The 14,092-nt window shown below is 36.4% G+C and overlaps 1 protein-coding gene across 1 annotated transcript in view; it reads left to right on the forward strand.

Moving 5' to 3' along the window:
- Positions 1 to 1,490: 1,490 nt before the first annotated feature.
- Positions 1,491 to 14,092, forward strand: part of CUL5 (cullin 5) — a 31,225-nt gene continuing 18,623 nt past the window's right edge. Inside the window, exons 1-8 of the mRNA XM_026685353.2 lie at positions 1,491 to 1,933; positions 8,922 to 9,031; positions 9,640 to 9,739; positions 10,833 to 11,009; positions 11,624 to 11,765; positions 12,436 to 12,581; positions 12,663 to 12,743; positions 13,725 to 13,818. Of these exons, the coding sequence (XP_026541138.1) occupies positions 1,910 to 1,933; positions 8,922 to 9,031; positions 9,640 to 9,739; positions 10,833 to 11,009; positions 11,624 to 11,765; positions 12,436 to 12,581; positions 12,663 to 12,743; positions 13,725 to 13,818 (874 nt within the window). The 5' untranslated portion in view covers positions 1,491 to 1,909. The remainder of the gene's footprint in view (positions 1,934 to 8,921; positions 9,032 to 9,639; positions 9,740 to 10,832; positions 11,010 to 11,623; positions 11,766 to 12,435; positions 12,582 to 12,662; positions 12,744 to 13,724; positions 13,819 to 14,092) is intronic.

The following is a 14,092-nucleotide window of genomic DNA, read 5'->3' on the forward strand; positions in this document are numbered from 1 at the left end:
GAACTATGAAACATGGGATTCCACTGAATTCCTGCTTTGGTTTACTTACCCTTATTTCTGAAATGCAGTATGCTAAAATGTGACACCTGTTCCTTTCATTTAAATACTTGGTTACACCTATCAAATTCTTCTGTCCATAAAATCTTCCATATAGTGAAGTGAAAAGGAGTGGCATAAAGGTGGAGTTCTCACCTCACAATCAGGAGGCTGTGAGTTCAATCCAAGGTAGAGGCTGATATTTCTCTGGGCACAATGAGAATATATCTGCCGAAAAAACTCTGCATTGGTGGCAGGAAGGGCATCCGGCCACTAAACACTCTGCTAGCTCCATTCAGTTGCCTAGACTATTTTGCAAGGGATTATGGGGCCGATAAAAGATGATGATTATAGAAGTGAAAAAAAATCCCCCTTCCTCTACCTGTCTCACACACATGCACACACAGAGCCACATATAGATGGAGAACGCATCAAGTTCAGTCTCAAACATGTCTAGGAAATTGAATGAAGTTCAATTCCTGGTCATGTCACTAGAACATCCATGTTATTTCTCTGGCAAACTGACAGCAGCAGCCTGCTATGCTTTTGGGAGAGTTTGACCATGACCTACGCTAGGTTCAAATAAAGGACTGGCTTCTGCAATCTGCAAATCATAGCCGTGGGATTTCTCAGTGGTCTTCTTCCAAATATTAACCAGGCTCAGTCCTACTTAGTTTTCAAGATTACAGGAAGTTAAGCAACAGAAATCTTGTCCCAAACCTTGGATTGCTTTTGTTAGTTGGTCAGATGGTTCAAGCATAAATCAGCAAAAAGCATCTTTTTGTTCTTTGCAATGCTTATAATGCAATGCCGTTCTGCACCAATGGATTTTTTTTTTTCAGCTGCAATGCTTTGCTATTGTTGAAATTACATATAGCAAAGAAACCAAAAACTTGTCACATTAGTAAATATTTTTGATATTTCTTCTGCAACTCTTATTAACAATAAAATGTAATAAACAATCTCTCTGAATCTTTAAAGATCTATGAAAGAAATACTATTTAAAACAAAACGTTTTTCTTAATTGTCTTGTTATTCATAATTATACTCCATTTCGCTTAGGTAAAAAATAGATTTTCTATTTAACAGTGGTGCAAATAAAGTACATTTCCATAATGAGTAAAAACATAATCAAATATATAAACCTGGTTTCAGATATTTGTGCAAAAAAAGTAGCTAACCAACCCGGCCCAACCAACCCAACCCAACAACCATCCAACCCAACCATACAACTCAACTCAACCCAACCCCAACCCAAGCAACCCCAACCATCCAACCCAAGCCAGCCCAACCCAACCAACCAAACTCACCAAACAACCAACCCAACCCACCAAACAACCCAAACAACCGGAAAGGGAAAGCATTTCTTCCCGGGCTCCTCCCAAGGAAAGGGAAGTACGGCCTCCGCTCGGTAGATGGCGCAATGGGCCCGAGGCGCAGTGCTCTCTCTCTCTCTCTCTACTCCGGATTTGGACTTTCCTCTCCTCAGCAGCGCATCATGCGGGCTTGGCCGGCCCCTCGCGAGGAGCCGGAACGCCGCTGCCTCCACCGCCGCCGCTATTCCAGCCGCCAGTCCCCGGAATCCCGCGGGGCCGCCGTCGCCATGAGGCGCTGAGACCCACGGCCCGCAGGAAACCCCGGGAGGCCGCTCCGGCGCCGAGCAAGCAGTCAAGCCGAAAGTCGAACCTCGCCTGGCCGCCGCGTTCGGTCGCTCGCTCGCTCCCTCTCTCCCCCCGCGGCCCGTCCGAGACCATGTAAACCGGAGACCGGCTTCAGCTCGAAGGCCGTCCCCGAAGAGCGGGGAGGGCGCCGGAGCAGCTGGCTCGGGAAGGCCCCGCCGTGCTCCGGAGCGCGCGTGGGTTGGGGGAAGAACATGGCGGCGTCTAATCTCTTAAAGGTGAGAGGGAGCGAGGCGGGCACCCCTTCTTCGCCCGGCTTGGCCCGTCCGACCACTAGCAGCAGCCCCGGGGCTGGAGGAGCTTCTGAGGGAGAGGGAGGCCCGCCAGGAAACGGAGGAGTGACGGAGGGGAGTCTTAAATCAGTGGGGCTGGAAGGACGTGAAGGGGGGATTTGTATTCGTGACCCGGACTTTTAACTTCCACGGTCTTGCAAAGGGAACAACCTTCGCACCCTTTATTCATGCCGTACTCTCAAGCCAGGAGCGGTCAAACACCACCCCCGGTCTCCCTCTTTTTAACCGACCATGTCCGAAGAAGAGGGACCCGACCTAGAGGTCCGACCCCGTATCGGTGAGGAAGAGAGTGAGGGGCCCGGTTCATGTAACGCGCTAAACCCGAGATTGCCTGAATTGGACTCGGTTACATCACCGTATAAACCACCTAAGCTGGCTGGGCTTTGTGTACATCTTAATAATAAGGCAAATTATCCGGCTAGAAATTTCCACTTGGTGTGTTGTCTAGGCTCAACCCCTGTTAATAATGGTTGATGGATGAGAGTGCTATTATTATTAGTCTTTTTAGATTATATTCTTAGTCTAGATTATTATTATGACTATCACACATGCATACACAGCTAAAATTCATCATGCCTCCTGTTTTCACCATCACAACTCTGTGAGGTGGGTTGGGCTGAGGAGGGAGAGTGACTGGCCCCAAAAAGTGTTAAGTTGGGGGGGAAAGCATGGTTGTGTTGACTCTATTGTGTTGTGTGAATGCAAATATGAATGACAATATGTTCTGAGGGGCTTTGGTTGGTATCTCGTGGATCCGATTTTCTTCTGCTTGGTTATCCTTAACTGCAGACAGTGGTCTGCTTGAAAATAAACTTATCACTTTGTCAAAAAACAAAATCCCAAAGTCGTTTTGTTTCCATACTGCATTTTCCTGCTCTGAAAAGTGTGATGAAATAATTTACTTGATAATATGTTCTTACGTTTCAAGTATTAAATATTTTTATATTTCATTAAATAGCCATAGAATAAAAGTATAGGCCTATAGGGGAACTCCAACATCATGTAAAGAAGGAAAAAGAGGACATTTGTGTGGGAATATGTGTTTCAGAGAATGTATTCTAAGATTTATTATGATTTTAATGTATGTATTTATTATGATTTTAATGAAAATCATATGACAATTTTTGATGTTCAGGTATATAATGGATAAAGTACTTTTTCTCATGGAGCGAACATGTAAGTTTTTAGTATCTAGATCCATATTAATTGTATACAAAGCTGCTGGGGTAGGTCATCTGATGTTTTGAGGTATGATATCCCCATGCTGTTGATATCCACTTTCAAAATACTATGAGCTGTAAGGAAGATGCTGACAATGTTTTTTCCTGATTCCTAGAGGCCACAGAATTTGAATTGGAGAAAACAGGCTGAAATTGAACCCAAATAAAATGAAGTTGCTGTAGGTTCATCAGGATTCTCTTATCAATACCAGTATTATCCCTACCTGTGAAGAAGCATGTAATTTTAGGGGATCCTTTTGGACTCCATCTTCTCCCTGAGCAGCAGATGTAACTAGCTAGAGTGGCCCTTGCCATAGAACTCAAACTGCAACTGTTCCAGAATGTAGCAGCTGACTGTGTAGCTAGTTCTAAACATTGGGAGCCTATAACACGGATTATATTCTGGCTGCCAATTGGTTTTCAGATATATTTAAGGTAGTGTACCTTCATGGTTTGGTACATAGCGACTTAGAGCAGGGGTGTCAAATTCACGTCATCGCAGCGGTGCCACATGACGTATCAGGACTTTTTTTTCCTTTGGGAAACAGGGTGTGGGCATGACCAACACGTGATCCATCCATCCATGGACCGGGAGTTTGACAGCCCTGATTTAGAGGATCTCCTGCTTCAGTGATCCTATCCACTAGATCTTGAAGGAAGAAATTATTTGTAACCCACACATCTGAGATGTGTCCCAAAGTTAGAAGGTGTTGGTGCTTTCTGTGGCAGTATTGATACTCTGGAAAGACCTTTCTCTGAAGATTCAATTCTCCCTCCCCCTGCTGCTTTTTAGGAAAAGACTAAAAACTACTACCTCTATTAATAAGCATTTCTCTATCTTTTATTTTCTATTTTTACTTGCTAGTCTGTCTTTATGTTGGGGGCTGTATAATGTTTATGTTTTCTTATCCTGTATTCTCTGTAAGTCACAAAAAGTCTTTAAATTATGATGGAATGTAACTTTGCTAAATAAATATAAGATTTATATGCTATTTCAATATTAACATTTTTACTCTAAATAATTTATACAAAATTGTATGAAGTGGTATGGAATGTATGGAAGTATATTTGTTTTAAAATAATTCACTGACAACATTTTCAAACTTAAAAAGAAATTTATATAAACGGTAGATGGCCAGAAATTATTTTTGATTATTAAATAAATGTTGAGATTTATTTTAAAAATAAGAATCTCAGAAATAGGTAGAAAGCAGTAATAAGAAATAGTGTATAATGATACTAAAGTCATGTTAAAAAGGATCCATACAAAAATTTCCTTTTCATTTTTGGACCATATAGATATTTAAATATATATGAGACTAATCTTTCCATTGAAGGTTAGCCACTTAAAAATTAAATCAATATTTTTCAATCAAGGTCTGCTGAGCCTTGTTGTTTGCCATTTTATTTGTAAATAAACAACATACATTCATATGGCTCATATTGTCCTGTTCATATTCTTGGAAATCTGATGTATAACAAATTCATGAAATGCATTAGTTTCTCAAACTTTCTAGTGTTTATGAATAGAATGGATGTGCTTGGAGATGCCAATGTTATGCAGCTTGGCCATCTGTGTAAATATTGCATGGTTCAGGCTTTTAATCTGGTGGGAGGAGAACCAAATGGATTTTGAGAATTTATCTTGATAATATTCCAGATTATATGAAATAGAAGCCTACCCAGAAGTTTCTTTTATGTTTCTAAGTCCTGGCTTGCTTAATAAAACAATTAAAATGTAAATGTGTGCAAAGTAAAATTAATACCATTCTTGGCATGTGTCCAGCTGGTAGAAGGATTCTAAACCACCAATTCTTATGCTTACACAAGAATGAAAGCAACATGAATTATGGTTCTCAATAGATGTGTTAAGATTCATACATCACATTGGGCCATGACTTAACCATGGTTTTAGAACAACTTACTTTTGACATGATTTATACAACACATTAAGCCAAAGTTAAAAGAAGTTATGCCATGACTTAATGAAGTTTGCATGAAGGTGCTGACAAGAGAGAGAGTTTTAGGTGAGCAGGCCTTCCAAACATTGGTTTTATTGATTAACTTTCATGCATTAGTTCCTCATGCATTGTGTTTCAAAATGGCCTACACTGTTATTAAAAATAGCTTTTAGAAGTAATCATGTTGAATTATCTGAATTTTCGAATTTTGTTAGCTGTACATAACGAAGTCTAGATAAATATTTGTTACTAGGATGAAGTACCAAACATTGGAGTAGTTTCCCACTCTGTTCAATAAGGAATAGATCAAAGACATATTTTGATCAGTATTTTGCTATAAGACATAAGCCCCTTCCAGGAAATATTTATTTTTAGAGCTTTTTTTAATGTTGTCTTTTTGCAAGGCTTTTGTTTCTACAGTGAAGAGTCTGATTTGTTGGATCAAACCAATTAGTTTATCTACTGTGATAAGTGAAAAAAGTTTGCTGCTGGTACTAATTAAATCTTTTTGCAAGGAATGTTCACACACAACCCTTCCTCCTCAGTCTGTTGAAGATAGAGCTCTAATCCCAGCTACTGTCATGTCTTCCTTCCTTCATTTCCTTCTCCTTCATATTTTCTTCACCAATTGTTTTTTGTACCCTTCTTTCTAGTGAAGGAAGCAGAGTGTGTGTGTGTGTGTGTGTGTGTGTGTGTATGGCTAACATTCATTGGCTGCATTTTTATAAATATTTTTTTGAGAATAAAAACCTTAATGGATCAACAGGCACATCCTGTGATATCTTTTTTTATCTTTTGTGCAGCTTCATACAGATGGTACTACTGGAATATCACTTGTCCCAGTTTCTTTGTAGCTGTATTATCTACACAGCTCTTTGTTTCTTTGCTTTATTTGTGCAGCCAGTTGGTCCTGCAAACTAAACAGCTGTTGTACTCCTACCATTCAAGATTCCTAACTTCCAAGATTTAAAAGGGAGAAGAAAGCGAGCAGAAACACATTTCTAAATTGGGCTGATATGAATTCCTTGATTGCAGCACTTCTTATCTTCTTGCAGTAGAGCTACACTAGTGAAACAACTTTCAATTGCCAAGTTTGCCCAGTGTGCTTAGGCATTAGGAAACCTGTTTAATATCTTATGTGAACTCAGTTATTTTGGTTACTAGACTTTGGTTTATAATTTAAGCACGTATTACAAACTTAACCAATTGTGATTATTCAGTAAAACTACATTAAGCCATATTGTTAGTGTGAAATGTTGAACTGTTCACACTGTGGAAAGACCAGATTTGTAGTGCACATTGTAGCTATATTCAGTGATCTTTGGAATTATTTTTCATGTCCATTCATGCTCTGGGCCAGGGGTGTCAAACTCAAGCCCGTGGGGCTGGGCTGGAAATTGCAAAGTACGGTGCCTCTGCTAGCGAAAACGGGGCACGGGTGGCCCATGTGCCCAGTTTTCAGCCTGGATGGCCTCTTGCAGCACTCTGCCAGCCCTTCCGTGCCCTGTTTTGGCCAGCAGGGTGCTGCAGGAGGGCATCCATCCCATCTCTCTCCCCACCAGCCGGCTCGCGGAGGACAACCACAATGCTGATCCGGCCCTCCAAGAAATCCAGTTTGACACTCCTACTCTAGGCTCATAGAATAATCCATTTCTAGAAATATGTGCATTTTCACTGTAGTGTAGTAAACTTTTTCTTGAGAGCTAAAAATCCAGGTGTATCACTAAAGTTCTTGAGGATAACGATGATATAATATGGCTATATAAGAGAAATAGCACAACATTTAGAAATAATAATGTATAATATAAGCTTCCATTATATTAATTTAGTTAACTAGTAGTCTTAGTGTTTATATTATCTGCCAGCAGCACTCAAAATATGGTAGCATTTCTTCTGAAGCTTTGTGACAGTTTATGCCTATGCTCAACTATTGATATTTAATTAGCAGTCGTATCTTATTTGCTAATGTCTCTATTCTTGAAAAAGATTTCAAATTGAGCAATGAGCTTCTATTCAGAATCAGGTATTAGGAAAATGGTGAAATCAAGCGAGAAAAGAAAGGCATGGTCTATAAAAGTACTTCATAAAAAGAATAAGTGGAAACCTTGCTTGCTAAGTTAGAAATCTTGTTGTGGGCTTTCTTTTTGTTAGTGTACAATGGAACAAATTGGTGGAAATTTGTTACATAGGTACAGTAGTGTTTACCTGCATTTGCACAAAGAACCTAAGCCATGGGTTGCTTAACTGTAATTTACTTAATAGTTTATAATGGCTTTGTGTAAATATCTGCAAAAGTAAAAGGGGTTAGGCAATAAAACAGTCTATCGTTATAACCCCAGTCAAAAATGCTGATGAAATAGCAAGGGATTTGTTCTTCTAAATAGTTACTCTCAACAGCATTAAGAAAAGAATAATCCAGACACTGTGCAGTGCTTAATTTGAGTGTTCCTGGTGGACCTTCTCTGTCACATTGAAGGAGTTACCATGATGCTAATAGGTTGTAGAGAGGCAGCATTCTTGGTGGGTTGCAGCATATGTTGCTTTTGAAGGAGTATTTATGGGACAGAATCAGGTAAAAGATCAAGAAGGATCATATATGTAGAAGCAAACTCATAAATATAATAAGTGCAACTTGTCATTATTATATCTCAACATCTTATTTTTGTCTGCTTAAATTATGAATTTCTCTTTTTTCTTAAACAAGGGTTTTTTAAAACAATGCACAAAGAAAAATAAGTCAAGAAAAATATGATAGGAACAAAGGTTGGAAATAAATAGCAGGTTCCATATTTTTCAGAGGCAGTTCTGTAATAAAATGGTAATAATATTTGATATCACTGATTATTTTTATATAATTATGTACTATTTTTTAATCTAAAATTTCAATAGAATAGGAAGATCTTGCAGCAATTAATCATTTCTGTCTTTGAGCAGCTCAGAGTATCACATAAACATTATTACTGTCAGCTATATAAAATGTATTTTCCTTTTCATCGTATATTTTAATATGGAGATAGCAGTTTTTCAGCTGCATAGACTAGATTGAGAGCAATGTGACATGAGGTCCCTTTGTGTTTATATGGTTCCAGAATCATTGATTGCAAAACATTGCTGATATGTATATTGGAGTCAAATAAAAATGGTACATTCCTAGTACTGTACTTCGTGGTATAGACTATTATCTAGTCATGAAATTACAATGATATTTTAAGTCTATTTGTTTCTTTTATCAGTGTTTCATTATGATTTAATAGTATGTCCCCCTTCCCCCCCGATAATCCAATTTTACATGGTGAATCATGAGCTATTCACTCAGAAGAAATGGGAACTAATTTTCTTACCTGATATTTTTAAACAGTCGCACATTTGAAATATGAAGTTGTTTATTGTTCATGTGTTTCATGCTATTTTTATTCATGTGTTTCATTCATATATGTATACGCTGTATGTATGTATGTCTGAAAGAAATGCAAACAGCATTTTGTATAATCATGGGATTTCACATGATAATCTGCTATAAAATATTTAAAGCCAGGTTGTCTAACTTCAGTCTTGTTCTAGTTTCAATACTATACATGCTTCTTTGGAAACACGTCCCACTAGAAAAGCTTCTGAATATAATTGAGGTGTAACACTCACTTCCATTCAATTAAAATCTCTCTCTCTCTCTCCCTCTTTCTCTCCCTCTTTCTCTCCCTCTCTCTCTCTCTCTCTCTCTCTCTCTCTTTAAAGAATAAAGGATCACTTCAGTTTGAAGACAAATGGGATTTTATGCGCCCAATTGTTCTGAAGCTTTTACGGCAGGAATCTGTTACTAAACAACAGTGGTTTGATCTATTTTCGTAAGTAACTTCTAAAATGTCTCTTTCTTGGAATAGAAAACTATTTTTTGTTCTGCAGTGTCTTATCAGAATGGTTCAAAGGAAGACACTGATGGATTTCTCACAGGAATTTGTTTTAAGTACGTCTGTGCTGACTGTTAAGGGCTGTTGAAGATCTTACATTTACAACCAAAGCAATTAAGATGAGGCATCATATACTAAAAGGCATAATCTAGGAAAAAAAGACAACGTATTAACATATAGGATATTAACTTTTGTATCTTTAGCTTCAAATGTCATAAGAACTTTGGTTTAGGCTGCTTGTGTTTTTATCTGCAAACGAAAAATGTGAGAATCTGATTGCTTCTTTAATTAATTGTTCTTTCAAGCATTAATAGTGAATTTACATATTCATTTATAAAACGTGTATTACATGTCAAGAAGATAGTATTGTATTATTCTTTCCCCTACTTTAGTTATGATCAGCATAGTATTGTTGGCATTTCATTTAGTTAGTTTTTTGGGGGATCTGTGCATTTTTGGTGCCCACACAAAAACAATTTATTATATAACACGTCAAATAAATTGAGAAATTATTTTAACTTGATTTGGATTTGCATGTTTTGTAGAGATGTCCATGGCGTTTGTTTGTGGGATGATAAAGGCCCAGCAAAAATACATCAGGCCTTGAAAGAAGATATCCTTGATTTTATTAAACAAGCACAAGCAGTAAGTTAAACATAATTGGCAAGTATTTTTAATAATATGATATTTTTATTAAATTTTACATCCACCTTTGAGTTAAGAACTCCGACACCTCATTCAAATGCTTCCTGATAGGATACTGTGTATCATGCACAAAAAAACCTCAGTACTGTAACACCTAAACTGTAGTTTGGATTCAAACCAAATTAGTCACTGTAAAATCAGTATAAATGTTTTGTCTTGATTAATCTGGACTCAATTAAATTAACAGGAGTTAAGTATGGATAATCTAGTCTATACTTGTATACTTAAATTAGTTTCCATATATATTCCATATATCAATAGCAAACATATACTGTCATCACCCTGTACATGTTTGCTTTAGTCTAGGCCTCCAAAATACAATTAAGACTAATCTCTGAACTGAACATTCTGATTGTGCTATACAATTTTTTACATGGAAATTGTATGCCTGTATTTTTCTGAAGAACTCTTGATAATGCTTCTATGTCAATAAAATCTCATTTTAAAAGTTAAATATTGCAGAACCACTTTTTATAATGTTTCTTCATTTATATCGAGCAGCTCATTACACATTTTGATACCCATTCTCAGTTCATTTATGTTACCTATTTAGAAAGCAGTCTATGAAAACATATTATTAAATACCTGCATTTGTTTGGTTAAAAAATTTTTTTTTTATTCAAATGCACTGAGAGTAAATACAGCTAAGCATCAAAAATTCTGAGGACATACTTCCAAATAAGCATGCATAGTATCATTCCATATAGTACATGATTCATAGTTTTGAATACATTTCAGGTTATTACTTCAGTGGCTTGATAACTTCTAAGGCTTAAGTATAAGAAGCTGGCATCTTAAGCTCTCTTTCATATTCTTGATGTTTTTCTTTAGCAGTTGTTTCCTTAATTTCAGGCCCATTTTCTGAAAAAATATGTTATTGTGTTGATGTTTGTGTATGTATACATTCACACCCGCTCACATGAAGTTAAACCTCAATATCCAAAATGAAATGAGCGGGAGTGTAATGTCTACTTCTCCATGAAGTGGAAATTCTTTCTAAATGTTTTCGTATTTGCCCTTCTCTTGCTTTCAGAGAGTGCTGAGCCACCAAGATGATACTGCATTACTGAAAGCCTATATTGTAGAATGGCGTAAATTCTTCACACAATGTGATATCTTACCCAAGCCATTTTGTCAGTTAGAAATTACTCTCATGGGTAAACAAGGCAGCAATAAAAAATCCAATGTAGAAGACAGTATTGTACGGAAGGTAAGTGCTAGGTTTCATTGTAGCCTTGTTTCGTGGTGAAGTAGAAGAATGAAATGCTGTACCTCTAATCAGTAGGTCTTTTGGGGAACCAATGAGATGGGAGTAAAGAATATGCAGGGTTTGATTCATCCAGAGTTTTTCTTCATGCAGATTTTTTTTAAAAAAAGTAAAAGTAAATAGTAGGAGATGGGAAAAGTTAAGCCAGATGTAACAACCATGAGGTTTCTGCTGTTGGCTGCCCTAAATACTGCAACTTATTTTTAGTGATATTGAATTTTATCTATGGCAAGGGCAAATTTCAAACTCGCAGCTTTTTTTGTTTTCAGAAATGAGTAATTTCCATCAGTCTTCATCTCCATGGTAACTGTATACTAATTGTGCCCTCTGCTTATAAATGCAGACTCAGCTTTGAATTATTGAACCATAGACCTCATAGCCATGGCATGCTTTTTTAAAAAAATATTTTTTTTCTCTTTTCCTTCTGGTTCAGAGAGAAATACAATTTATTTTAAATCTGCCAGATCCTTTAAACCTAAAAATAAAATAAAAGTTATGTTTTGTGTTTTAGAAATCAGTCCATCATGTTTACTGTTTAATTATTATTGTATTTTTAGCTCATGCTAGATACCTGGAATGAGTCCATATTTTCAAACATAAAAACTCGCCTTCAAGACAGTGCAATGAAGTTGGTCCATGCTGAACGTTTAGGAGAAGCATTTGACTCTCAACTTGTCATTGGTGTTAGAGAATCTTACGGTATGTCTTGTTATGTAAGATTATTACATTTTATATGAAAATTATTCTTGCATTCTTCAAGTAGGCTTACACTAGTAAGCTTTAATTTTTTTTAGAAGTGTTAAGGAGTAATACATATATACAAACGTGTGTGTGTGTAAGTGAGTGTGTATAATGATTTAAGTCATTGCAATAAAAAGTTCAGTCAATTTGTTTTCTTAATACTGCCATGCCAAATTAGAACTTTAAGTCTCCATGTGAAGTTTAAATGACCAAGAAACTGCAGGGTTTTTCACAAGCTTCAACTTCTGTCTTTTCTCATCTGGTAAGTAAGGGTTTATATCGGACACCTCAGTGGAAAATTTTTATTGCTTTTTGCATAGGAAAAACCTACAAAATGGAAGTAAAAATAAATCAAAACCCATGGTCTGGGAATATGAATTAATTTAAGATGGTGGCTATGAATGTAATGTAGTCAGTCCAAAAACTTTCAGCATGCTTTTGAATTTAAAACATCAAGATCAGCCTCTTTAAAATAGATTTTATTATTCCCCAAATTGCTTGAGAGCCATTCTGACAAGTAGTGATTTTATATTCAAATTATTGTAGTTTATACAACTCCTGTTTTCAAGATTAAGTATATTTCTTACAGTGATAAGCAATTACTTTAATTTGATATTTCTTGTTGCAGTTAATCTGTGTTCCAATCCTGATGATAAACTCCAGATTTATCGGGATAATTTTGAAAAAGCATACCTAGATTCAACAGAGAGATTTTATAGAACTCAAGCCCCTTCGTATTTGCAGCAGAATGGTGTACAGAACTATATGAAATATGTAAGTGTGAAGGTGTTCTTCTGAAGAAGTCTGTTGGTTACATATTAATATTTTAAGTGATGATATTCTGTTTCTGCACAGGCAGATGCTAAATTAAAGGAAGAAGAAAAAAGAGCACTACGGTATTTAGAAACAAGGCGTGAATGTAACTCTGTAGAAGCAGTAAGTACTCTTTTAATAATATCATTAATATGTTAAAAGGTTTCGTAAATTAAATCACTACTTATACAAGTCTGAAAATACTCAACCTTGGTTTTTTTAAAATCTAGTTATGGAATATCTGATTGCATTAACATAGTACCAGATACCATGTGCAATTAAAAACAAAAATTCCATAAGGTCAAAGATAGTCCTCTGTTGCAGAAGTTGACGCAAGATAATTATTCCTTTTACCAAGCAGACCCTTCTGTTTCTAAAAGTGTAAACATAACAGTTGCTGTTTCATAACCATGAGCAAATTTGTGTTTATGGTTCTTTGTTGAAATTGCTCTTTTAAGAAAACAATGCTATGCATTGATTGATTTGTAAATATGAAAAAATGTGACCATCATAATAAAGATTAATATACTTCTAGTAAAATAATCAGCTTGCACTGATAATTGTTACTTAGTAGGGTAATGAACCATCTGCAAGCAAAATAACCAAGTTCAGAGAGCACTTAGGAGTTCTCTGGTATACTAAAGACTTTTATACTTTATAAATGTATAATAACAGTACATGGTATCCTCTCCCAGCATGGTGCATTCTAGGACATACGGGATATTAAATATATTAGGAAACTACAAATCTTGGAAAATCAGAAAGTATATTGTTCCACATGCTTGACCTGCTGACTTAGACACCAGAGTTTTGATGCCACTTGTGTTGTCTTGCCAGCTAAGACTTTCGTACTGTCCTTCGGATGTCGGAAGGTTAAGAATCACTGTTTTATTTACCTAAGCAGATATGTTATTAATAGTATTTTAATACTTCTCCATGGTCTTTGCCATTCTCCTCTTTAGATATTGTATACATCTTGGGTGGGGAGAAGGCGAAACTCAATGTTTTGTAGTATTGCATGAACTTTCCCATTCCATGCAAATGTATTGAAACAATAATATTCTGAGTACATTTGAACGTTAACTTTTTTTTTTCCCCTCCCAGCTTATGGAGTGCTGTGTGAATGCTTTGGTGACTTCCTTTAAAGAGACAATTTTAGCTGAATGCCAAGGCATGATCAAACGCAATGAAACAGAAAGTAAGTGAAGCTATGGAAAGTAAAAAAGAAAAGTGTGTCCTCCCTTGATCCGTGCAGATAGTTGGAGTAAAAATGGATTACAATTCTTTTGTTATTAAAGACAGAAGGAAACTATTACAGTGTAGTTAAAACTTATTCTCTGCCCTACACCATTTTGGTTACATGTTTTAAATTATAATGCAGTGCTGTTTTCATTTTTGTCATTACTTATAATCGTCCCTTCTTCTAAGATGTTAGAACTGTTGATCTTTAAAATTGTAGGTAAAATAGATGG

This window comes from Notechis scutatus, chromosome 5, assembly GCF_049901735.1.
Source record: "Notechis scutatus isolate UNSWTSFEM ecotype Mainland chromosome 5, rNotScu1.2, whole genome shotgun sequence".
Taxonomy (NCBI): domain Eukaryota; kingdom Metazoa; phylum Chordata; class Lepidosauria; order Squamata; family Elapidae; genus Notechis; species Notechis scutatus.